Below are 26,521 nucleotides of genomic sequence, written 5' to 3' on the forward strand. Positions count from 1 at the left end.
AGAGGCAGGGTGTGTGGTGCACAGCTGGACCAGAGGCAGGGTGTGTGGTGCACAGCTGGACCAGGAGGCAGGGTGTGTGGTGCACAGCTGGACCAGGAAGGCAGGGTGTGTGGTGCACAGCTGGACCAGGAGGCAGGGTGTGTGGTGCACAGCTGGACCAGGAGGCAGGGTGTGTGGTGCACAGCTGGACCAGGAGGCAGGGTGTGTGGTGCACAGCTGGACCAGAGGCAGGGTGTGTGGTGCACAGCTGGACCAGGAGGCAGGGTGTGTGGTGCACAGCTGGACCAGAGGCAGGGTGTGTGGTGCACAGCTGGACCAGGAGGCAGGGTGTGTGGTGCACAGCTGGACCAGAGGCAGGGTGTGTGGTGCACAGCTGGACCAGGAGGCAGGGTGTGTGGTGCACAGCTGGACCAGAAGGCAGGGTGTGTGGTGCACAGCTGGACCAGGAGGCAGGGTGTGTGGTGCACAGCTGGACCAGAAGGCAGGGTGTGTGGTGCACAGCTGGACCAGGAGGCAGGGTGTGTGGTGCACAGCTGGACCAGAAGGCAGGGTGTGTGGTGCACAGCTGGACCAGGAGGCAGGGTGTGTGGTGCACAGCTGGACCAGGAGGCAGGGTGTGTGGTGCACAGCTGGACCAGGAGGCAGGGTGTGTGGTGCACAGCTGGACCAGGAGGCAGGGTGTGTGGTGCACAGCTGGACCAGGAGGCAGGGTGTGTGGTGCACAGCTGGACCAGGAGGCAGGGTGTGTGGTGCACAGCTGGACCAGAGGCAGGGTGTGGTGCACAGCTGGACCGGAAGGCAGGGTGTGTGGTGCACAGCTGGACCAGGAGGCAGGGTGTGTGGTGCACAGCTGGACCAGGAGGCAGGGTGTGTGGTGCACAGCTGGACCAGAAGGCAGGGTGTGTGGTGCACAGCTGGACCAGGAGGCAGGGTGTGTGGTGCACAGCTGGACCAGAAGGCAGGGTGTGTGGTGCACAGCTGGACCAGGAGGCAGGGTGTGTGGTGCACAGCTGGACCAGAGGCAGGGTGTGTGGTGCACAGCTGGACCAGGAGGCAGGGTGTGTGGTGCACAGCTGGACCGGAAGGCAGGGTGTGTGGTGCACAGCTGGACCAGGAGGCAGGGTGTGTGGTGCACAGCTGGACCGGAAGGCAGGGTGTGTGGTGCACAGCTGGACCAGGAGGCAGAGTGTGTGGTGCACAGCTGGACCGGAAGGCAGGGTGTGTGGTGCACAGCTGGACCGGAAGGCAGGGTGTGTGGTGCACAGCTGGACAAAGAAGCTGGCTAGCTGGTCTCTGTGTAGGAGCACTTTCTGCAGGGGAGCAACCTTCAGGCTGTAAACACCTGGGGAGAGGAAAGAAGAGAAAGCCATGGTGGACATTTATTTTTTGCACACTCTGTCAAAATCCACACATGGACCAAAGGGTGGCTTTGCCATCCCTCTCAGCCTCACCACCCTAGGTGGGCTCTGCCATTTTCCTGTGAGTCTGAGGTAATACAAGTTTGATCACACACACACACACACACAGTTTGATCACACACACACACACACACACACACACACACACACACAGTTTGATCACACACACACACACACACACACAGTTTGATCACACACACACACACACAGTTTGATCACACACACACACACACAGTTTGATCACACACACACACACACACACACACAGTTTGATCACACACACACACACACAGTTTGATCACACACACACACACACACAGTTTGATCACACACACACACACACACACAGTTTGATCACACACACACACACAGTTTGATCACACACTCACACACACACACACACACACATACACAGTTTGATCACACACTCACACACACACACACACACACACACACAGTCACACACTGCCATGGTGTACAGGGGAGGTCAGAGGACAACTCAGAGTAGTTCATTCCACCACGTGGGCTCTGGGGATTGAACTCAGGTCGTCAGGCTTGGCGCCCATGCCTGTACCTGCTGAGCCATCTTGCTGGCCCTAACTGCTGTGTTTTTAACCCTCCCTGCTCTGAGGGTTCTGTTGGCCCAGTCCCGTCATGGGGCCACGTTTAAAGATGCTCACAAACGGAACACAGGCATCAGTAGGGACACAGGCATCTGAACGGGCAGGGAGGACGCCCTTGCTCAGCTGAGTTTGCTTGGTTTTGTTTATTTGTTTGCCTCATTTTAGGTATAGAACTTTAACACATCTAGTCTCATCAGATTTTGGGAGCTAAGCAGGTTGGGGCCTGGGGCGGGAGACAAAAGTCTTCCGTTACAATTTTCCTTTCTTCTGTGTGGTGCTTGAGACTCCAAGTAGAGATCACCTCAGGCTGGGCACTGTGCCAGGGAGCTGCAGCCCCGCCCAGCATGACCTTTACACAGCTGTTGTCTCTGCAACCCCACCCCACCACCTTAGCTTTCCAAGGTGGGCACAGGAGACCCTAGCTCCTCTCCGTATGTCAGCAGTCTCTGTGTGACCTGCCCACACAAGCCGGGCAGCAACCAATGGCAGAGATTGCCCAGCACTGAAGGGACCATGGTCTGGCCTAACTAAGTGTGAGAGTTGGGGGTCACCCCAGACCTGTTTGGATTTGAATCTCCACAAGCCTGTAGGTAATGAGTGGTCTAGAGGAAAAAAAGCAAGGGGAAAGAATATGGCAGCATTTTCAGGCCCCAGGTGTTATAATAAAGTGCATGGGGGACTTTGGCAGATTCCATGGCAGGCAAGGGTGACTGAGACAGAGGGACAAGCATGCCAGACAGACAGAGCTTAGGTGAGAAGTTTTATTAGAAAGGGGAGGGGGAGGAGCTGGAGAGATGGCTCAGGGGTTAAGAGTACTGCCCATTCTTCCAGAGGTCCTGAGTTCAAATCCCAGCAACCACATGGTGACTCAACCATCTGTAATGAGATCTGGTGCCCTCTTCTGGACTGCAGGGATACATGCAGGCGGAACACTGTAATAAATAAATAAATCTTTAAAAAAAATAAGAAAGAAAGGGAGGGAGAGGAAAGAGAAAAGAGGTAAAGAGACACAGACAAATGGGGAATGGGGCAGAAGAGAAGAGGGAGACAGGAAAAGTCCTGTCTGCCCCAGGTGAACAGCGGGAAAGAGAGCAGAAAGGAGAGCTAAGTATGTCGGGGTCTTTCTTTTAAAGGAGTCCTTTGCACCTGCGTGCAGACTATGCAATCATGGAAGCCTGGGCTGACCAGGGTACTGCCTGAGTGCATTCTGCCAGGTGACAGGGACCCCTGAATCCTTAGACCGGGGCTGCGGGTCATCTACCTGTTTTACTCAGATCTCAACCAGGCTCATCCAGGAAGACGTATCTCTTCCACCACCCAGCTGCTGTGGGGGAAAAAATGAAACTTTCTGAGAATGTTCTTTGCTGCCCTCAGGGAAATGTTACTCTAGCCTCTGCCCAGAAGCCCCAGAGCAGGCTGGGCTGCCCATTTCCCCAGGGCAGAGGCAGGTTGGGTTCTCTCATTGTCTCTCCCTACCCCTACCCGGTACTCCTTCATCACAGACGTCTGTCCTTGCACTGCCCACCCTCAACCCTTTTAATAGTATGGTCCCTAGAGAGAGCGGCCTCCAGGTGGCTTCACAGCAGGTGGGGGAGGGCGGGTGGGACATCCCAATGCCTTGAATTGAGGTGGGCGGCAGGGAGGCAGGTGGCTAGGAAAGTCCTAATGAAGGAGGTTTCTCAAGGTGGGGGCCTTGCAGAACTCCCACTCCGGTGGATGGATGAGTGTGCACACAGCAGAAAGGAAGGGAAGAAAGGGCAGGAGGAGGAGAGAGGACGTCGTTCTAAAAATACAGCCCATCTGTGTCGTGTTAGCTAGTTTCCTGGGAAACCTCTGGGAACAAAAAGCTCCGCAGGGTGGCAGGGTGTGATCGGGTGGGGACCCAGGGCTTAGGGCAACAGCCCAGAGCCTCCCCCTGCCTCCTGTGCTGAGGGTTAGGATGAAGGCTCAGGGCTGCCACCTGGCCAGACATGGGTTCCCTTATTCAGTCACTGGCCTTCTGTAGGGGGAAGCAAACAGGGCAGGGCTAGGGAAGGGCAGCTCTGACCAGCCTGCTGCTGGGGACCCACGGCAGAGGAGGAGGGGAAGGCTAGAGACAGAGTTCATCCCCTCACCCTCTAGGTGACATGGGTTAGAGTAGGCACTGAGCACTGGGCATCCAGACAGGGCCTCATTTATACTCCGTCTCCTCACCTCACTTCAGGTCAGGGTGAAATGAGATAGCGCAAGTAAACACTTTACAAGCTGTGGGTGCCACATGAGGAGGAGGAATTGGGCTGGGCAGTGGTGACCCACATCTTTTATCCCATTATCCCAGCACTCAGGAGGCAGAGGCAGGTGGATCTCTGTGAGTTCACGGCCAGGCTGGTCTACAATACAAGTTCCAGGACAGCCAGGACTGTTATATAGAGAAACCCTGTCTCAGAAAAGAAAAACAACAACAACAAAAATTTAGGCCAGTCTGGTCTACATAGTAGACCTATAACTACTGTTACAGGTCAGCCAAGACTACAATAAGTGAGACCCTTATTCCAAAAATAATTAATTAATTAAAAATTTCCCCCCACACACACACTTGAGAGTGGACATCCTATTTTCTTTTTCTTCTCTCATGTATAACATCCTGACTGCAGTCCCCCCTCCCCTTTCTCCCAGTCCCCTCCTGCCTTCCCTCTCCTCCCCAGACTCACCCCCTACCTCCCCTCAGAAGAGAGCAGGCCTTCCAGGGATGTCAGCTAAACACAGCATAGCAAGCTATAAGACCAGGCGCATACCATCACATCAAGGCTGGACAAGGCAACCCAGTAAGTAGGAGGGAAAGGTCCCACAAGTAGGCAAAAGAATCAGAGACAGCCCCTGCTCACACTGTTAGGAGTCCCATAAGAACACCAAGCTACCTTAACATATGCAGAGGACCCAGGTCAGACCCTACAGGCTCCCTGATTTCCACCAGCCCCCATAAGTCATGGCCGGTTGATTCTGTGGGCTGTGTTCTCACGGTGGACACCCTGTTTTCAGTCCTCCTCCACCCCTCCAGGAGCAGTGCCTGAAACTAGTTGTTTATTATGACTATTTTGTCAGGGTTTTACTGTGTATCTCAGAACTCCCCCCTCCACCCGCCCTAGCTTACCCTCCACCACGCTCCCTCCTGGAAACTGTGTGATGTCATACATAGCTGTCCAGGAAACTGTGTGATGTCACACATAGCTGTCCAGACTCTTCTTGTGGGACCATTTGAATCTCTCAGACATGATGTGATACTGTATGCTTTTGTAGCTGCTTTAAAAAAAAACATTACCTTTGTTACACTTGTGTGACAACATGCACGCAGAGATCAGAGGACACTGTGGGACTTGGTTCTGTCTTTTCACTATTTGGGTTCTGGGAGTTGAACTCAATTATCAAATCTAGTGGCAAATGACTTCACCTGCTGAGCCATCACACACACACACACACACACACACACACACACACACACACACACACACACACGCTAGCTGCGTTTTTAAATTTTGCACAGTGTTTCCCCATGAGTTAAAGTAATCCTTGTCAGATTACCAAAGCTATGTGTGACTCTAGTGGCCCACTGATGGGCTTTTGGCTTCTTCCAGCTTTTCTGTTGATGGTGACACTGGTGAGCATTCCTAAGGCTAAGCCCTCAGTCACCTCCTGACTCATTAGGAAATCTGACAATGTGACTCATTAGGATGTGGGTTTTGTTGTTGTTGTTGTTGGGTTTTTTTTTTTTGTTTTTGTTCTTTTGGTAATCCATATTGTCTATACCCCAGCTGTGTCCCCCGCCCAAGTCTGAGCCTTTGGGGAATTTCATTCACTTTTACAAAATGGATCTCCAGGCGGGAAAGATGTCAATGTTTTGTGGCATATAAATTAAGAAAGTGCTAGTCTGGGGCTGGGCATGTAGCTCAGGGGTAGCATGCTCCTTAATGTGTGGGGCTCTGGATTCCATCCCCAGCACCACCAGAATCTAGAAAGTTCTGCTTTCTGTGCCTCTTAGCTAAAACTGCATGCCTTGCCTGTTTCGTGGTCACAATGAAAAAAATGAGTATCATATTAGTTATTTGTTTGAGACAGGGTCTTAGTATAAAGTCCTGGTTGGCCTGCAACTTGCTGTGCAAACCAGGCTGCCTCAAACTCACAGAAATCCACCTGCCTCTGCCTCCCAAGTGCTAGGATTAAAGTCATGTGCCACCATGCTGGCTGAGTATCTTATTTTAATCTGAATTTCTTTGAATATTTCTCTGTGTGTTAATGGAAGTCTAGTGCAAATCCTTGCCTCATTTCTCTCCTAGGTATATTCTGGCCTCTGCCATTATACCCAAATGAGAGATGGTACTGCCTCTCCTGCAAACACCTCATCCTGGGTTGTCTGTCCAATGTTTGTTGCTGCACCCCTACACAAGCACACACAGCAAATGTGTACACACTGTATGTGTGTGACCCTTTCTTCCTCCAAGGCTCAAAAGTTTCTGCGTTGGGGCTGGAGAGATGGCTTAAAGGTTAAGAGCACTGGTTGCTCTTCCAGAGGTCCTGAGTTCAGTTCCCAGAAACCACATGGTGGCTCACAACCATCTATAATGAGATCCTGTGCCCTCTTCTGGTGTGTAGGTGTACATGCAGGCAGAACACTGTATACATAATAAACAAATCAACCGGGCGTTGGTGGTGCACGCCTTTAATCCCAGAACTTGGAAGGCAGAGTCAGGTGGATCTCTGTGAGTTCGAGACTAGCCTGGTCTACAAGAGCTAGTTCCAGGACAGCCTCCAAAGCCACAGAGAAACCCTGTCTTGAAAAAAACCAAAAAAAAAAAACAAAACAAAACAAAACATAATAAACAAATCTTTAAAAAAAAAAAAAAAGTTTCTGCCTCTGCCTGAATCACCCAGAAATCAAGGCACGGACCTTCTGGTAGCCATAGGCAGAGATCACATACATTTTTCTGTCCTGACCCTGTTTGAGTCTCAGGAAAGAGAGCTGTCACTTCCCATCCTCGCGGCTTCAGTTTTCTAAAACCTCTGCTGGGTACTTCTGGCCACTTACAGGGATCCTCTTGTTGCTTTATTATGCTAAATGTGATTTTATTTGAAAAGAGCAATTACAATGTAATATTCCTTGGCATAAGCAGGTCTTGGAGAGAGATCAGTTGTGGTCACCTGGGGCCAGTAGCCCTGGCCGGTGATATCCTCACAGGGCAACTTCAGAACAAGCACCAACCGCATATTCCCTTCCTCCTAGGGCTTCTGCTCCATGACATGACCATGGCCGGGCTGCAGGAGCTGCGATTCCCTGAGGAGAAGCCCCTCCTCCGGGGCCAGGATGTGACCGAGCTGGTGAGTCGCCCCTTCCAGGTCCTGGGGCCGTGTGCCACCTTGTGGTGAAGAGGGAAATTGCGTATTTTCCCGCAATCTTGCCTGTGGTGATGGGGAGAACCTCCCTATGAACTCAGAGCCACCCAGAACTGATGGTTCATTTCTTGAGAAAGTTGCAGGATCAGCCTGAGTGGCCATCCAGCATGGCTGGGTATGCACCCCGCCCACCTTGCTTTCCACATTCAGCTCTGCGTTTTATTTCCGCCTTCCCAGCCTCCTGCCAGAAGGAGCAGCAGGGACTGCGATAGGTGGCTTAGCCAGGGCACCAGGGAATCCAACCACATGAGGCCACAGCCCTGCCCCTGAACAAGGTGTGATTGGTCATTCAACACATAATCCCAAGCGAAGCACCCACTCCTGGATTAGTTGAGGGTAGTTTGTGGGACCGTCATTGAGCTGCAAATTTGGCAAACTCTTCATCCCAGGCCCCACTGCTCCTGGACCACAGCAGATCCTCCTGCTAAGTAGCCTGCAGGAGCCTCCTCCCCGTGTTCCCATTTCTCTCCTTGTGCAATACCACCCTTTAAAAATGCACACGATAGTCCTTTACTTAAACTTCCCAGTGGCTGCCATCTCACTGCAGCTGTGGTCATGCCTGAGGTCGGGGTATTGTCTCCTCTTTCCCCTGCTCCCCTCCTTCCCAGCCTCCTTGAACCTTGAGTGTATCTGCCATATTTCCAGATGCTTCCTCTGCTGGAAGAAGACATTAGCCCAAGCACTCCCAGGGCAGCCTCCCTATTTTATTCTGGCTTCTGCTCAAGTGTTCCCAGGAAGCCTTTGCTGACCACTAGGCTGTTACTGGCACTCCTCCACACTCTGCCGTCACTCCCAGCATGCGCTGTCATCAGACCCTAACCTGCAGCATGGTTCTGTCTCTCCAGAGGTCTCTCCAGCCTCCTGCAGCATCTTGCTGTCCTTTCCTCCTGCTCCTGGAAGCCTACCTCCTCCTCCTATTGTAACCATTCTCTCATTTTCAAGCCAGTGGCCACCAGGGCCATTGTTTGCCACGCTGGTGTTTGGGATCCTTGAGTCAGCAAGAGGCTCTTGCTGGGTACCCCATCACCTCTGGTTTTTCCAAAGGGTTATTAGGAAAAATGCCCACTTGTAGTCTCCTCGTGACTCCCAGCAAAGTCCTTGAGGTATCAACTAGCTGCACCTTTGCCTTCAGGAGCTGCCCTTTCTCAGCTGTGATGCTGGCAAGTTCCCTTAGCATCCCGAGCACAGTGCCTGCCTGACCTCTTTACTTTCTGAATGGCTGTAGTTTGCCAGGTACACACTTTTGTATCCAGAGAGGATACAAAATACAGCAGGCCCTCCATATCCATGGTGTCCACATCCAGGGCTTCAGTTAGCCAGGTAGAAGTAGCCATAGTACACACTTTTTTCTTGTCCTTATTCCTTTAACAGCAGAGTATAGCAACTATTTCCATGACACATGCTTATCTTCTAGAAGGTGTGTTATAGGCCATCTGGAGCTGATTTGAATTGTGTGAGAGCAGAATCTGGGCAGCTAAAATGCCATCATAGAGAAGTGGATTTTGGTACCTACAGAAGGTTCTGGAAGCAGTGCAGAGGCAGGGGACAACTATATTCCTTCCCACCTCTGTAAGCCATGTTAGACTTGCTTTCCCTGAGGACTGTAGGGTCTGGGGAGTCCTGGGTTCTGTGGGACACTGCTGCCCCTTCTCTCCACCTCTCAGGCTTCCTTCCATTCATCCAGATCCTCTTCTGCCCTTTGCTGTGACCTCCCTCGGCCACCTCCTGTGGTTCCCAGGGATTCGTGTTGGCTCATTTTTCTGCTCTCCCTTGGTTTGTGGGCCCCACCCCATCCCTCCCTCCCTCCCACAGACCCACCCCCTGAGCCCCAACGTCCCGAGAGCACATAGCACACCCTACCATTATCTGCATCATCCTTGCCATCAGATTTTTGTTTTTTAACAGAACTGTCTCCTCCCTCCTTCCCACATTTGCTTTGCAGCCCTCTCACTGAAGGTGCTTTGGTGAAATGCTCCTTCAGTGACCAGCCCTACCCCTTTCTGCCAAAAGCCCCCTTCCTAAGGGATCCAGAAGTGACCACCTTCTCTCCCTTGACCCCTGTAGTTCCCCTAGGCCTTGGAAGAGTCAGTAGGTCTCACTGCATAGCTGAGTCTGGCCTTGGACTCCCAACCTCCTGAGCACTGGACTACTGGCATGTGCTACTATGCCCAATTTTGAGTGTCTTCTGAGCCATGCGCCCCTCATTTATGACATCAGATTATTTGTCCAGATTAGCCTGTGTTTGGGAGCCTACTCTAGTCCAGGCTTTACATGGCCAGATAGGGTCTCTCCATCATGGCATCTGGAGTCCAGAGAGTGGAAGATGCCACTTCCAGTTTCACATAGACCCAAGAAGTCTGAGAGAGTCAAGTGGGCAGCACTACTGAACAGGCCTCAGCTACCTCCCCTGCCCTGTGGGTGACAACCATGGTGGCTCTTTGCTCCTCTGTCATCCTCTGCCCTTGTGTGCAGTGATCCAAAGCCAGCATTCAAGCAGAGATCCCAGTGCGTTCTGCCTGTGGAGCAGCCCTCAGTCTCCATGATACCCTAACAAGATAGAAACCCTTGTGCTGTTCATACCCTGACACCCAGGATAAGCTCATGAGCCACTACCATTAGCATGAACATGACTGGGAGTCGGAAGACCAGTCTGCTTTGGCAGAGCCCTGGGATCTGGCTAACTTGTCCCCCTTTGTTTGCCTTCCTTAGGATAACCCTGACACCTTCCTCTCAGTTGTGGACACAGACTGGAAGGTAGGTTAAGGCTCAGCCTTTCTAAATGTGGGACCCATCATATATGTGTGGACCTCATTCCCACTGGGCTGGGTCCTAGAGGAGAGACAGAGCCTGTCTTTGTGTCCCGGTCTCTGGTGGCAAGGATAGGCCTCCACCTGCTTCCTGCTGTAACTGTTCCCCGGCCCAGTGTATGTGTGTGTGGGGGGGTGGGGGGTTGGACCCTCTGTGAACAGGACATTTGGGAAGGAAGCAGAGGCCTCAGGCAGTGAGTGTGCAGAAAGAGTGAGAGATGCTGTCACCTGAGTCAGCATTTCCTCCAGTGAAAGCTAGGTTGACTGTGAAATAACTCTTGTTTCCATAGCAGCCGTTGCCTGGACAACCATGTCCTCTTTAGTTTGATGCCAAAGGTACCATGAAAACGGAACTTGCTCTTTGTTTTCTTCCTTCACATGATGACTTTCTCACTTGTCCAGCTGTTTCTCCCCTCAGAGTACCCTAGTAACCGTTTGCTCCCAGGTACCAGAACCTGCCTAACAGCTAGCATAGGCTGGAGAGGGAGATAGGCCTACAGGGTTCTCAGACTCTACCGTCATCCAAATATGACAAACCAATTCAGACCCACCCACCCCCCCCTGCTGGATGGAAGTCACTCCCAAGCCACCTCTTTTCTCCACCTGACCTCGATTTGGTTCAGTCTGGTAGTCTGGATACAGGAGGTGGGGCTCCCGATGGCTCCTCCCCCTGAAGCAGCTAGTCAGCAAGAATGAGGATCTGAGCCTGTGTTGGTCCCTTGGTCATGTGCCTCTTCAAGGACACAGCTATAGACAGACCCTGTGCCCATGCCCACATCCCCTGAGGTCACAGGCCTCGGCAGAAAGAAACACAGGACACGGCTGGAACTAATCTGAGTCCCTGACAAGGAAGGGGAAAGATGTGGCTGCCAGTGGGGACAGCCAGAAACCAGAGCCCAGCATGCCCTGTCCTGCTACAAACGACAGTGTGGCTGGGTGAGTAGACCAGCCTAGGGCAGCTGTGCATGGTGGGGCCTGGCTCTCAAGGCCCTTTGCTCGGTGAAGGGCATCATGAACCTTCCTGACACCCTGGGAACACTACATAGAGGCAGGCTTTTTGTTTGGTTTTCTTTTTCTTTTCTTTCTTTCTTTCTTTCTTTCTTTCTTTCTTTCTTTCTTTCTTTCTTTCTTTCTTTCCTTCTTTTTTTTTTTAAAGAAAAACACCCACAAAGATGGCTGCTATCTGGGCCACAGCTGGGGAGCCACCTTCATCCCCTGCTCCACAGTGGCAGGCAGCATCACTGTCTCTGGCTTTGCAGGGTCAGCTGCAGGAGAAAGAAGACAAGAGATGGCAGTCTAGGTCCATCTGTGTCCACTCCCCCAATGCTCCTCTCAGCCTGCTCCAGCCTGAGCGGTCCCACCCCCTCCTCACCCCACACACCACTGCTCTCAGCCTGCTCTTTCAGTGAATCCAATGGCTCAGTGCTTGTGATGGGATGGTGTCCAAAGGCCCTGTGTTCAGACATCTTCCACCACACTCCACTCCCCGTGACTGTGACAAGGCATAGCCAACAACCATACCACACAGTCACAGTAGACAACCTGATACAGCTTCGGGTGCTGTGGCTTGTAGCTGTGTGAGGTGGGGCAGCTCACCACATGTCTAAAAAGGGGGCACTAAGTGAGATAACACGTAAAGCGCTTAGCTAGGGTCTGGCATGTGGGGCATCCTAATGTAAGTGTCTGCTCCCCTTGATGGTCATACTTGGGCCTAGAATACTGAGATGCAAGAAGCCCTGCTGCCCCTTACCTGAGAAAACAGTCAGACTTCTGGGCCTCAGGCTCCTCGACTTTCTCTCAGGCTTCAGTGTCTCCTCAGAAGCAGAGAATTAAAAACCTTGCCCCAGGACTCCTCGGAGAGCTGGCTGAGCAGACCTGGCCTCAAGTCTGGGGGTTTGTAGCCAGTGAGCTGAGCAGAAACAGGTAGCTTGGAAGAGGCCAGTGTTGGGTCAGCATCTCCCTTGGGAGCCAGGGAGATTGAAACCCCTCTGTAGGTAGTCAGGGAGCAGGCATGGATTGGTTATGGACAGCAGGCAGTGGGGATCAGTGGCAGGACCTTTCTACTCCCTTGAGAGGCCCATGGGAGGACTTGGGGGCAGACCAGGACAGGAGAGCTGGGGCACTGTTTGGCATCTCTGTTTAGTGGTGGTCTGGTCAGAAGTGGCACAGGGAAAACTGTTGGCAGCTGGGCAGAGGCTGTTGCTAGGAACAGTGCCCACACACAACTGTTGTAAAGCAGGTCACCAGGCACCTGGGCGGGGAGCTGGCCACCCTCCCCTGGGACTCGCCAGAGTGCAGGGCTATCAGCACAGATAGGGACCAGCAGTGTGTTCCTCTATCAAGGAGACAGAGTGGGGGCACAGGAATCCAGCCCCCACCATGCTCCCTGTTTCTTTTGTCCTCTCAGCCCTGGGGCTCCCTCCTTTGTCAGCTCCCTAGTCTACTTCCTCTCCTCTGCTCCCCTTGGCTTCCCACCCCCCCACCCCGTGCACCATTTGTGGCCTCGGACAGTTTACCAGCTAAACCTCACTGCCTTGATGGATAAAGCACACAGCCTGGCATCATTTGTGTGTCCTCTCCAGAGACCAGGAGCTGGAATTCATACTGACTGGCTTCAGAAGACAGGGCTTGGGATGAGTGCTTGTGTGGGGTACAAACATGCCAGCCCCCCCCCTCTTCCGGGTGCCTTATCCTCTTGCAGGGGTGTGAGGTCAGCGAGGGCCACACCTGTCCTACTGCTCCTCTGCTCCTGCCCAGCACCTCCAGACCCCAAAACTCCAAACTTTCAGGGCTGTGGGTCAGCCCTGGGTGTCTGTGTAGGCAAGGTTGGAGATACTTAAGAGAAGCCACACCCCAGTGGGCCGGGGAGTGACAAACCCTGAAGCAATGGGTAAACCTAGGTATTCCCAAAATCAGTGATGTCCTCCCCAGCCAGTAGCTGTCCTCAAGGTTGTGTGACCCAGGCTGTCATGTTGCTGGGGTGGCTGGGCCTGGGATTCAGATCCTCCAGATACTGGGCTCTCAGGACCTTTGCGCTCCCAGGGGATGGAGGCAAGTGCGGAGGCAGCTCTGCAAGTCCGGCTTCTCAAGCCACCCTGCACCGCCATGGATGTCTGTGATGCGCCTCTGTGTGCATGGTGCAGGAGGCCCTGGCTGCTGCTGGCGGGAGCCACATACAGCTGAACCTGATGGAAGGTGCCTGGGTACTAAGCACCCTTGAGCTGCAGGGGCGGGGGACCATCAGGGTGTTGTGTTGCTAGGGCGGGAGGGGCTGAAGCAAGGGAACGAGCATCTCAGAAGCCAATTGGAGCCAGGTTTGTCTCCTAGCAGCCAATGTGGGAGCAAGGACTCGGAGTGAGCAAGTAGCTGCTCAGAAGCCTTTCAGGGAGGAGGGACCAGCCTGGGCAGGGCCAGGATCTGTGTATAAAATCACCCGGAGCTGTGCCCCATCATCCCAGAACTGAAGTCTCCCACCCAGGCTGCCCCCTCCCTCCAGACCGAGTGACTCGGGCTTTTGTTTGCCCTTTCTGGTTCAGCAAATTCCCTTCCTCGGCAAGATGCCGGAGTGCTGGGATGGGGTGAGTGAGGGACCGGGTGGGGGGGGGGGTTTGAGGGATGGGCAGGGAGGATGGGACATCCTTATGACCTACAGAGGACAAGGTGTCCTCCTGCCCTGTGTGGTGACAGCTCTGCCCAGATGCCTGTCTTCCTGGTCTGTTCAGGCTCTGGGTGAGAAGGGTGGGGTAAGAAGGATGGTGTCTGGGAAACGCAGCGGCTGCACTGCCCTCTGCTCGCTGGCTTGTGTTCTCTGCCTCATCAGTGAACTCCTGGGGTCACTTCAGTTTTGTGAGTCCTCTGTGAGCCTCCGGCATGTTCCTAGCATCTGTCAGGGTTGTGCCTGAAGGGTCTGGCCTGTGGGGGATTGTCTTGATGCCAGATAGCTGCAGCAGAGCGTCATGTCTCCATGAGGAGTTGTTTGTGTGTCCCCAGTGCACTGCAGTGCCCAGTGGAAGGGTGGGAGTCTGGGTCTTGAGGCAGGAGCATTGCAGGAGGAGAGTCAAGGGGAGGCTGCCCTGCTTTATCTTACAAGGTGGGGAAGACAAGACTGGAGCATTGAGCTGGCAGGGTGTGGGGCCTCAGGACACCTCCTCTTGCCATGGGGAGGAGCAACAGCTAACCAAGCCCTGTGTTCTTCTTCAAGGAGGGAGATGCAAGGGCAGATTTGCCCAGGGCGCATCCCATGCCCCTGTCACTCATTCTCTTTTCCTGCCTGATCCTAATGAGCCTCTACCCTCCTATGCAGACCTTGTCTCCTGAATTACCCAGGAAGCTACTGAAAACAGATCCTACCACAACTATGAGTGATGTGTCAAAGCCCTGTTCTGACCCTCTTCTCCCCAGCCCTCAAGGTCACTGGTGAGGAGAGACAGCCTGAGAATGCACGTCAGAGCCCCCTCCCTTGCTGCCTGCTGCAATGCATCCCTCTAGCGCCCACCTGGAGGTGGGGGGGGGCTGGGCTCTGACGTCACTGAGAGCCAATGGGAGCACTCTACCCTGGGATGAGGGGCTGACTCGGCTCTGGCCCTTGAGACATGCTCCCACTGTAGTCAGCACCCTGAGGGGTGGGGATGCTCAACTTCTGTCAGACAACCTGGGTCTTAACTCCTCAGCCCAGGGCTGAGGAGGATGAGGTTGAAAAGAAGTTGTTGGGAACATTCAGTCAAGGTCACTGTCTCAGGACAAGACATGTGGTTTGCATCACTCCCTTAGGTCCTCATGACCTGGTCAAAGCCAGTGCTCTCCACCTAGGAAGTGCACCTTCCTTAGCAAGGCCAGTGCTGTGACTGATGGTATCTGCCTAGAGAGGACTTGGGCGGCCATGTCAGGGAAGGGAAGGGAATGTAGAACACCTTGGTAGCAGGGTAGAAATCCCTGTGTCCTTGCAGAGCATGATCAGACCCACTACAACAGAGAGCTGCCCCTCTGTTGGCCGTGTGGTGCTTTTACACTGCGCACCTCAGGCCCCACCCATCCCTTCCTCTAGAGATGAGAGAACAGTGGAGCGTATCAGGGACCCCAGAGGAGAAAAGCAGCTGGCTGGGGTGGGGGCAGCCTGCTTACGAGGTAGATCCCTTGGGTGGACCTCAGCCTCCCCCCAGAAAACGCTTCCCTTGGTGCAGAGCCCTAAGCTGACATCTTGTCAGCCCTGGGCTTGACCTTGGGCAAGTCGATATGTGTATTCCTGTAGAGCGAGCTATAGACGGCTGGGGTCCAGTGAGGAATAAATGAGGTGTCATATGACAAGCACCAGTGAGCAGGAAGCTTTTCTTGGTCGAATGGGTCCTGAGGGAGGGACAGGCCTGGGAAGCTGTGTTGGGCCTGGGCCTGAGTGAGGACCACAGGGTGATTGATACTCAGGCCTCCCAGCAGAGTGTGGGTCCCAGAGTGTGGCCTGTGGTCATGGGGTTATCACCACATTTCCTTCTGGAGGCCCAGTCTGAACAGTGAACCTCTGATACCGCACCCAAAAAGGCTAGTCTGTGGGAAGCTGGCTTTGTCATACACATCTCCCTTAACCTGAAACCAGTGTCCCTGTCTGCAAAATGGAATCTAGGTCCCCTCCATCTTGAGTGGCAGGTCATTTGCCACTCAGTCATTTGCTGTTTCTCTTCTGTTGGGGACAGTAACACCAGCTCCAGCTCTGGGCCACTGGCAGTGGTATCAGGACCCTGTGGTAGAGGGTCTCTGACCAGTGTATTGTGTTTCCTGACTGAGGGATCCCAGGAATGACCTGTTTGCAGAGGTCAATCAACAAGGTAGCCCCTCAAGGTTCAGGGTTGCCAGCTACAACAGCCTCCTTCTCTGGGCCGTGTCTACATGCTGTGGCTCCCACAGAGTCTCTGAGGGATGATTTGAGAAGCTGCCTGCCCTGCTCAGAGTCACACATAACCAGGTCCCTCCTAAAGGACTAGACCTGAGCAACAAAGCCAAGGGCACGGGCTTGGGACCTGGGAGTAGGGACTGCAGAAGACCTTGGGGGTAGGCATGACTAGCCCGGTCCTGCCTGAGGAAGGTCATGGACATGTGTACCACAGGGCAGGGGATTTGAGGGAGCAGGAATGAGGACAGGTGTGTGCATTGGGAGAAGAATGTGGCTGACAGGGAAACATTTGCTGTGGATTCTAGGTGGGGTGGCAGAGGCCATTCTGCAGGAAGGGGACAAGGAGCTTGGGCTGGGGTGGCAGAGCCCTTTTGGGAAGGCTGTGTGAAATGGAGAAAGCTGGCCTCCCAGGACCCCGTGGCCGGCTGGATGCAGAGCAAGGGGCAGGGCAGGGGCAGGGAATCTGGACTGTTCTGGGATGAACACCTCTGAGGAGGAGGATCCACTTGTCCTCTGTGGAATGATGAGGGAATAGACACCTTGACTAGGGGCTCTACCACCTCATTCCCCAAGAACCAGAGTTTCCAATGCCGCCTGCTCCCCCCACCAGGAACATGACATCGAGACGCCTTATGGTCTTCTGCATGTGGTGATCCGGGGCTCTCCTAAAGGGAACCGCCCAGCCATCCTCACCTACCATGATGTGGGCCTCAATCGTAAGTGCAGCTATGCCCTGATCCACTCTGCCTAGCCCTTTCTTGAACAGCCGAACTCCTCCCCTCCACGAATGCTCTCCTTCAGGTCTCAGTTCCCCATCCCCTCTGTGGCTCAGCCTCTGGCCTGGGATTCCCCACCGGACTCTGAAGCCCCCTGGCCCCTGGCATCCTTGATGCCTGTCCTCTGTTTTCGCCCACTAAGAGGTGTATCTTTGCAGACAAGCTTTGCTTCAACACCTTCTTCAACTTTGAGGACATGCAGGAGATCACCAAACACTTTGTGGTGTGCCATGTGGATGCCCCTGGACAGCAGGTGGGGGCGTCACAGTTCCCTCAGGGGTAGGTACCCTCAGAGTCTCTTCACTCGCTCCAGCCCTGTGGCCTCAACTGTACCCAGGTCCTGAATTTCCACTCTGCCCACAGGTACCAGTTCCCTTCCATGGAGCAGCTGGCTGCCATGCTCCCGAGTGTGGTACAGCACTTTGGGTGAGTCCCTCCTAGGCCTCCCCGACTCTGGACTGGGGATAGGGGATAGGAGTTGCTGCACCACTACAGTTAGCTTGGCTTCAGCTAAGGTCTGAGGGTGGTGGGTGAGACCTGCTCTAGCTGAGTTTCACGGGAAATGACATTCCAGCCATAGAGTGATCAGCTCTGCTCTATTACAGGTTCAAATACGTGATTGGCATTGGCGTGGGAGCTGGAGCCTATGTGCTGGCCAAGTTTGCAGTGAGTTTCCCGCCCTCACAGAGGATCCTAGTCCAGGCCAAGAGGGTGATCCTTGGGCCACAAAGGGCTTTCTTTCCCTGCTCTTCCTCTTCCTCTTTTTCCTTCCCTTTTGCTGAGAAAAGAAACTCTTGCCCCTTTTTTTCCCTCCATGGAAATTAATGAAAGGGAGGGCGGGAGGGAGGGAGGGAAGGAGGAGAGAAGTGCTAGGGGTGTGGCTCTGATAGTGTTTGCCTTGCACTCATGGGGCTCTAGTCCCTCCCCTAGCATCACACAAAAATAAATGGACTGGAGAGATGGTTTAGCAAGCAAAGCACCTGCCGCACACTCTGGACTCCTGAGTTCAAGCCCTGGACCCCACATAAGGGAGGAAGGCGAAAAGGGAATCTGTAGAGTTGTGACAGGCCACACACACACACACACACACACACACACACACACACACACACACACACAGAGTAAATGAGTAATTAGAATAAATCAGAAAAGGGAGTGTGTGTCTCTCTACCCCTCTTCCCCATGCATTGCTTCAGAAGACTGTTAGCTACTCCTTGCTTAACCCTTCTTCAAAGCCGTATTCCTGTTAGTGAAAACTAACTTGTCACTCTGCCCACCAGCCAGCACAGGTTGTCCCCAGCGGATGAGATACCATATGGGCACAAATGACCTTTTAACCCAACACTGCACTTACGTTCAGGTTCTGAGGTTTAAAGAAAACCACATTTTAGAAATAGCAGGCTAGGCAGGAAAGCCTTTATCTCTAAAGCCAGGAGCTGCTTTAGGACTCAAACATTTATTGTTGAAAAAGAAGTAGAACTTTCACCTCCAGTTTCTGTTCTACACTGAGCCATTTTGTTAGCTGTAGACTACTCCAGACCCTGCAGACACTGTGTGTGTATGTGTTTGTCACCTGTTCTCTATACATGCCAGGCCGACAGTTGAACAGAAGACCCCTGTCACAGTCAGCACAAAGCTGGCTTTGGAAAGGTCTCCGTCTTGTCTTCTACCCTAGGGTCTTCAGCCATAAAAAGCAAGGAAGGAAACAGCCTGTTCTAAGATTTTATTTTTATTTATTTATTTTTTGTTTTTCAAGACAGGGTTTCTCTGTGACTTTGGAGGCTGTCCTGGAACTTGATCTGTAGACCAGGCTGGCTTCAAACTCACAGAGATCCACCTGCCTCTGCCTCCTGAGTGCTGGGTTCAAAGGCATGTACTACCACCATCCGGTTCTGTGTTAAAATTTTAAGATGGGGCCAGCAAGCTGGCTCAGCAGGTGGAAGAGCTTGCCATCAAACGTGACAACCTGAATTTGGTCCCCTGAACCTACATGGTAGAAGGGGAAAACCAACTCCCACAAGGGTCTTGCTTCATATGAGAATGTACACACACACACACACACACACACACACACACACACACACACGCATGCACGCACGCGCACACACACACACAAATGAAGAAATATAAAAAAAATTACAAGATTTGAAGATGTTTAATATTCAGTTTTGCAACACCTTCAAAAACATATTAAAAACATTGGAACTGTGGCTTCATGATAGAGCATTTGTCTGGCACAGTGATAGGACTCTGGGTCCCATCCCCAGAACCATGCATGCATACATACATACATACATACATGTTAAAAAGGGTAAAAAGCTGCTGTAATGGATTCTACCTGAATCAAATAATTTTTAGGGATGGGCAGAGAAGAGGAGTAGTGAGGCCTCTGGAATGGGAGCCCTGTACCAGACCAGGCACACATTTGGCCCATCTGTGATATGTTGAAGACTTCACCAAGCAAGAGTTTTATGGCCTATTTTCCTTTTCCCCTTGCCCTACAGCTCATTTTCCCTGACCTGGTGGAGGGGCTGGTGTTGATGAACATTGACCCCAACGGCAAAGGCTGGATTGACTGGGCCGCCACCAAGGTGAGCACCAAGCCCATAATGCCTGTCTGTGGGAGCAGTGACCTGGGACAGCCTCACTCTGGCTTTCTCTCCCTCTTGCAGCTCTCTGGCTTGACCAGCACTTTACCAGATACAGTACTCTCCCATCTCTTCAGCCAGGTAAGGGGATCCTCAGGAGCAGGGGCTTGCAGGCTGGGGCTCAGCCAGCACAGACAACTGCTGCAGGCTGAGCCAGGCTGGGTCATAGTGTCCTCTGAGGTGGCCAGTGGGAAGTCTTTCCACACCAGAGGCTCCTCCTCTGCCTTCCAGACCACTCCTGCTAGGAGTGGGGCTAGCAGTTCTGTAGGTGACTCCCACATGCCCTCTCCGAGCCCTAAGTCCCTCCCTCCTGTGTGTACCCCCTCCTGTCCTCCCATGCCCAGGAGGAGCTGGTGAACAACACAGAGCTGGTGCAGAGCTACCGGCAGCAGATCTCAAACGTGGTGAACCAGGCCAACCTGCAGCTCTTCTGGAACATGTACAACAGGTGTGGGGGGTCTCCATGCCCCATGGGAGGGGGCAGGGCAGACAGTGCCATCCCTGCTTGTAGAGGAGCTGATTTTGAAGTCTGGGGGAGGCCAGTTTGTTGCCCAGGGTGTGGCCTCTTTGGAGTTAAGGGGTTGGAGACCGTGTCAACAGCACCCGTGGTCCCCACTGCAGGACTAGGTGCTTAGCCCTGTATCTTTGCTTTTGTAAACTTTTCCTAAAGAAGCTCCTGCTGGAAAAACTGCAGTGAGGAAGAGACCTGGATGCAAATATTGAGTAAGGGTTGTATGTGTGGTCCTGGAGCAGGGTTATCCAAGATGGAAATGGCACAGACACTGGAGCACATACCTGACACAGCTTGAGGGTTCTGGAAGGGAGTCATGATAAGGGTAGCCCACAGGGTCCTGTGTAGACACAGCAAGTCCATGACTCCCAGGTTTACAAGTTGGCAGTGTTGGGATCCAGCCCAGGATGCCCCCCTTTACTTTTGCTCCTCCCCCACAGCCGCAGAGATCTTGACATTAACCGGCCTGGGACTGTGCCCAATGCCAAGACACTCCGGTGAGTGACTCCTGCCCTCCAGCCTGTCTTCCTAGCCTTTGTCCCTAAACCCAGGCCAGACGACCCTTGTCCTCTGTCTCACAGTTGCCCTGTGATGCTGGTAGTCGGAGATAATGCACCTGCTGAGGACGGGGTGGTGAGTGTGGCTCTCTGGGCTGAGTGGGGGGTTAGAGTCTGGGGCAGGCCCTGAATGATGGGTTTCCCAGATACTCTTCTGCCACCTGGTCACACATCAGGGTCTGACCACCACCCCCTCATTGTGCAGGGGAAGAGGCCTGGTGAGTGGATGGAGCTAAGACTAGGGCCATGTGGCCTGGCATTCCCTCCTCGCTCTCACAGTGTAGCCTATCCCAGTCTCCATACACTTTCAGTTTAGAGCCCAAGGCCTACTTCTTCCAAAATCTAAGCCATAAGTGGCTCATAGACATCAATACTCACCCTGGAGCCCCCCAGGCCCCCAGGGTGGGGCAGTGCTTGAAACTGCTCCCGTTGGCACTCTAGCAGTAAAGCAGTCTCAGTTGCCAGCCCAGGGGTGTTCAGAAGATATCAGACTTTCAAGGGCTCACGAGGAAGACTGCAAGGGCAGGGTGTAGGCTGCACTAGCTATCGTGACCCAGGCAGGGCCCCAGTGTCATCTTGACCCTAACAATGCCCAGATCTCTGGTACATCCTGCTAATGTCACCCTGGCCTTCTGGGTCAAAGCCTTGCCCCATTGCTGCTCCACCTGCGGTTATGAGTGGAATTTCACGCCCCTTAGACCAGCAGGCCTCCAGGGACTTAGGAAGTCCTAGCATGAGAAAGCCTGGGAATGGAAGCCCAGGCCCCTGTATAGTCCTCTTTTCCCTTCCTCCCCTCCCTCCCTCCCTCCCTCCCTCCCTCCCTCCCTCTCCCTCCCTCCTCCCTCCCTCCTCCTCCTCCCTCCCTCCCTCCCTCCCTCCCTCTTCCTGCTTTGGGCACAGAACCTGCCTAAGCAGTGGAGCAGGGGTCTTGCTGCAGCTGTCTCCTTGTCCCCAGGTTGAGTGTAACTCCAAACTGGACCCAACCACCACAACCTTCCTGAAGGTGAGATGCCCCACCCCACCCCATCAGCCCGGTGGCTCAGCTGCAGGAAGGGGTCTGGTGGACAGCATGGGAACAGGGTGGTGTTTGAACAGCACGGTCTGTCCAGGTGTTGAGAGGGACTCAGTTCTCCCTGCCCTTTTCCTTTCAGATGGCAGATTCTGGTGGCCTTCCTCAGGTGACACAGGTAAGACCCCTGGACCTTCTGCCTTTGTATCACCCAGCCTGTTGGGGATGGGGGGATGGCATCCTCCCCACTAGACCTAGGCAGCCAATCAGAGCACATTCCTGTCCATCTTCTTGCAGCCAGGAAAACTGACTGAGGCCTTCAAATACTTCCTGCAAGGCATGGGCTACAGTAAGTACACCTCCACCCACCCTGGGCAAGGGAACGGGGCACATTGCCCGTGTGTTGGGGAGTCTGTGGGTGAGTGTACTCTGTCACCTGGACCCCTGACAGCTGGCCTACTCTCCCTAGACTCTGCATACATTTTAGGGTGTAAGTCCTGGGCGCAGCCAGCCTCTACTTTGGGAGAAGACTCGTCTTCCAGCCTTGAGAGACCAGGAGCATGGCCTGGTGCTATTAGGGAAGCCTGTTTCAGATGAGTCACCCACACCCTATTGGGATTAGGGTACCTCAAAAGGCTCTTTGTCATCGTAGAGGCTTAGTGCCTAGACTCATGGAGTCTGGGACCAGAGAAGGGAATTGGGACCATCTTGGTGTTAGCCTGTCCAAACCTGTGGAAAGTAAGCCTGAGAATCTGCTGGGAACAAGGGCTCTAAAGCAGCTTTCTGGTTCCCATCCTTCCTGAAACATCTCCTCATGTAACAGTGATGAGACTCAGCATACAGAGCACACACACACACCACACACACACACTATGCAATCACACACACACTATGCAATCACACACACACATACACAGATACACACACACACAAACATGCATACACAGATACATACACAAACATACATACACAGATACATGCACATACACATACATATAATACATACACAAACATACATACACAATTACACATATACATACAACCACAAACATACACACATACACATGATTCACACACATACATACACATATGCACAATATAATCACACACATGCACACATACAATTATACACATACATACACACAAGCATACATACATCACACACATGCACACACATGCATATAAACATATACACACAAACATACACACATACATACACACACAAACATACATACACACAGCTTTATGATTCAGGTGGCTCCTGTATACCTCCTGGACCTCTGGTCCCCTCTTAACAGCATACACCTGCTGGGAGGTGAACTGCTCTCCCTCAATTTGGTGCCCTCCACCAAAGACTTCAGCCTCTGGAGCTTGACCTCCTTGGGACAGAAATAGGATAACCCTCCACCCTGCCAACCTCATGGGAAAATGGCAAAGAACTGCAAAGGCAGACAGGACTAGCCAGAACCCTAAGCTGGGCCCCATGCACTCTTGGAGCTTGGCAGACAGCTATGAGGACAAGAAAGAACAACAGTTGTAAGCACTAGTGTGTGTCCTTGGGCTTCATGAGGGATCTACCAGGCATCCCAGGAGTCGGGGAGGGGCTTTGGAAGATGGTTCAGGCTTCCTTCCCTTCATGTGCAAGATTGAGATCTGGTAGAGCAGTGAGGGCTCTGGGTCTAGGATGTGTACACCACAGCCTGGGTTATAGGAGAGGGAGAGGTGAGACTGGTGCGTGGCTTCCATGAACTGCTGTTTGGATAGGTTGCAAAAGTGGGCTTTCTGAGGCTCAGCCCTGGCCCTCACTCGTTTGTCTGTCTCATCTTGGCCCATCTCGATGCCCTTGGCCTGGCTCAATCTTCACCATGTTCTGTGTCTCCCCTACCCTTGCCCTCTCTGGCTGTCTTCTCTCTTAGTTGCACACTTGAAGGACCGAAGGCTGAGTGGAGGAGCAGGTAGCCCCATGGCCCCTCTCCTGATGCATGGATACCCTGCCTAGTCTGTCCTCTCCCCCCTCCCCACCCCCCGCTCCCCTGCAGTGCTGCGGCCACACTGTGTCTTGCCGTGGTTTGGGATCCTCTTGTGTCCTGCTCAGCAAGAAGCCTCAGTGGATCCCCTGCTCTACTGCAGACCCTGGTCTGCTGAGGGCTCTGTTCCATGTTGGAACCTGATGCTGGCTAGTCTCAGAGCAGTTGTCTTGTGTCTAGGCTGCTGTGAGCTATGAGACTTCCAAAGCTTTGGGAGTTAGAAGCAGAACCTCAGACACAGCGCTAGGTTGGCCTGTGCAGGTGTCATGTCTGTCCCTGGCCCAGCCTCTAGGTGGATTGGCCTCACCTATAATAGTAGAAGCAAGATTCAGGGTAGTTTGTGACTGTCTGTGTCCTTCTCAGAAGCAACCCTGCCTCCTACCCTGTCACTTTCTGGATGAAGGTCTAGTTGGACACACAGTGTCTTCCTATCCCAGCTAAGAGTGCCTAGTCAACATGTACCCTCCCTGGCCATAGCTCTGAGTAGCTATTGGGGACCTAGGACCCTGCTGGCTACAGCCCATTTGGCGTGCTCACTGTTGCTGGCCCTGCATGCCTCGGCCTGATGGAGCCAGCGCCAGCGTCTTGGCTTGGGACAGGCCTCTGTGCACATTGTGGCAAGACTGGGCTCACTGGCCGCTTTGCTTGCACTGCCCTTTTCCTACCTGCTGGTACCCACCTTGCCTGTTCTCAGGACCCTTTGTTTTTGTTCACAGTGCCCTCAGCCAGCATGACCCGCCTTGCGCGCTCACGCACAGCATCCCTTACCAGCGCCAGTTCTGTGGATGGCAGCCGCCCACAGCCCTGCACCCACTCAGAGAGCAGTGAGGGCATGGGTCAGGTCAACCACACCATGGAGGTATCCTGCTGAAGCCCTTGTCCCGCCCAAGACGCCTGCTTACCTGCCCCCAGGTCCCACTGCCATCTCTGCACCGGCTCGTCTTCCATTTAGTTTATTTTTGTGAGATCGAAGGGGAGAAAATGGGGTTACTTCTCTTTTATTTAAAAAATAAGGGGATCCACCTTAGACAGAACAGCAGAACAGTCTTAGATGGTGTGAGGGGCTCGCCTTATCTACTCCCATTTCACTCACATGGTCACTGGTTGATGTGGTTACTCTCATCATGGCCTTGGGGTGGGGCCAGAATATAGGATACAGTATTGAAGAAAGAATATGGCCCACAGCATGGGGTTTGAAGATGGGGGGGGTACTGAGCTTAGGCTCTGATGTGAGTGGGAGTCAGACCAATGGGGAGCCCTGAACCTCAGAGAGTCCCTTTCCTATAACCCTTGCACCAAGCACACCTATTCTGATAGTACAGGTGACAGTCGTGAGGATGGAAGTCACAAGAGGGCGCTCTAAGCAGACGGACACTTTTCCTGGTGCTCTCTGGGCAGGACAGGTGCTGTAAGGCTAGCCAGGCAGAGCTATGGATATAGAATATGGAGACCCCTGAGGGCAAGAACCCCCATTCTCTGCCACCCCAGGGCCAGGTCCCACCCTGAGGCAAAGGTCACCTTGTCTCCTGCCCCCGGTGGCAGAGGGAAAAGGTCAAGATCGCACTGTGTACTGTGTAACCCTACAAACTTCATGATGATCCCTTTGGGAGTCGGAAGGTACTTGAGTCCCTCTTGTTCCAGATTCCACCAAGGGTGTTTGTGGCAGTGCCCTGGTCAACTTGGGCCATTGTGTCACAGATATCACTGGAGAAGTGAGCTCGTTAGAGAGAGATGGTCCAAGAGAGAATACCACAACCTCTGCCTGCTGGAGGGGCTAGATCTCGATTGGTCCTCAGGTGGGAGAAGGGTGGGTCCTTGGATGCACCCTAGCTTCCCAGAGCCCACAACTATGCAGTCTTCCTGTCCACCACCTTACCAGGTAGACTGGCAGCCCAGAAACCAGAGCTCTTGTTTCAGCCTGGTCACTGGTTTCACCTACTGTCACCCCAAATGGGAGAGAAAGCACCAAAACAAAAGAAAAAAAAAAAGAGCTGTGTGTATAGGGGGAGGTGTTGTGTGGGTGTTCTGAACTAAGGACACCTACATCCATGTATCTGTGGCACATGCCACCCTCTTCTGTAACTGTAAGCCATTTCTAGACTGCTCTCAAGTCCAGTGGAGTGTATTCTATCCCCAGTTCTGTTCACTCACGTGCTTCCGTGAATACTGAATGTGACTGTTTAAAGCTGATAGAATTAATCCCTTACTGTAGATAGCACTTCCAGTATTGGACATCTTTTTGCTGTGTTAAGATATCTATAAATACCTATACATTATATAATATATATATGTATATCAGGTCTTCCTGTGTGTGTTTTCCCAATTGGTGGTTGTCTCCTCTTTGGTCAAGGTGAACTTTTAATGGAGTTCATTACTTTCCTCTCTGTACAAAGTTAAGAGCCTAGTTTTGTGTGTTCTGGTGGCTGATAAGAGATTTTGAGATGACAAAATGCAAAACAAAAACCCTTATTAATATAGAAAGTTAACTGTGCAGAAAAACTAATAAAGAAATGAAGTGTATGAGTGTGTCATGTTTCCTGGCTGTCTCCGGCTCGGATGGGTGGAGGGTAGCAATTGTTTCTGTATATCTTTATACCTTCAGTGCCTGTTACACACATTTTGGTGGGAGTGAGGATTGCATGGTCTCATGCTGTAGCCCAGGCTGGCCTTGAACACTCATTGAAATCCTGCTTCAGCTTCCTGGGTGTTAGGATTATGTAGGCCCCCCTTGCCTAGCTTTTTGTTTTTCCTTTGGGGTGATGGGGTTTGAACCAGTGTGGTCACACACGATACTCAAGGTTCTACCATGAGGCCATATACCCTGATTGAGACACGATTTA

General features: G+C 52.9%; 1 protein-coding gene across 2 annotated transcripts; it reads left to right on the forward strand.

Annotated features, from left to right (window-relative positions):
- Nucleotides 1-7,300: 7,300 nt before the first annotated feature.
- On the forward strand, nt 7,301-26,201 carry Ndrg4 (NDRG family member 4). 2 transcript variants are annotated; one of them, XM_035442606.1, is made up of 16 exons: nt 7,301-7,390; nt 10,175-10,219; nt 15,691-15,703; nt 16,702-16,869; nt 17,088-17,208; nt 17,293-17,355; nt 17,535-17,595; nt 19,434-19,520; nt 19,602-19,658; nt 19,922-20,025; nt 20,529-20,585; nt 20,670-20,721; nt 21,601-21,648; nt 21,797-21,832; nt 21,952-22,003; nt 24,398-26,201. In XM_035442606.1, the coding sequence occupies exons 1-16, from the start codon at nt 7,313-7,315 to the stop codon at nt 24,550-24,552; spliced, it is 1,197 nt and encodes a 398-aa protein (XP_035298497.1). In that variant the 5' UTR covers nt 7,301-7,312; the 3' UTR covers nt 24,553-26,201. The 2 variants fall into 2 exon arrangements, with proteins under 2 accessions (XP_035298497.1, XP_027261525.1); XM_027405724.2 differs by lacking the exons at nt 7,301-7,390; nt 10,175-10,219; nt 15,691-15,703 and adding an exon at nt 13,691-13,850 and having other exon boundaries at nt 16,764-16,869.
- The last annotated feature ends 320 nt before the right edge of the window (nt 26,202-26,521 follow it).

This window comes from Cricetulus griseus, chromosome 3 (assembly GCF_003668045.3).
Source record: "Cricetulus griseus strain 17A/GY chromosome 3, alternate assembly CriGri-PICRH-1.0, whole genome shotgun sequence".
NCBI classification, from domain to species: Eukaryota; Metazoa; Chordata; class Mammalia; order Rodentia; family Cricetidae; genus Cricetulus; species Cricetulus griseus.

What these genes read in the sequence shown, in the direction of transcription:
- Ndrg4 (XM_035442606.1), top strand. Translation starts at nt 7,313, where the DNA reads ATGACCATGGCCGGGCTGCAGGAGCTGCGATTCCCTGAGGAGAAGCCC. An exon ending in GCCAGGATGTGACCGAGCTG is followed by an intron (nt 7,391 to 10,174) that starts GTGAGTCGCCCC and finishes TGCCTTCCTTAG; the next exon opens with GATAACCCTGACACCTTCCT. An exon ending in CCCAATGCCAAGACACTCCG is followed by an intron (nt 20,586 to 20,669) that starts GTGAGTGACTCC and finishes TCTGTCTCACAG; the next exon opens with TTGCCCTGTGATGCTGGTAG.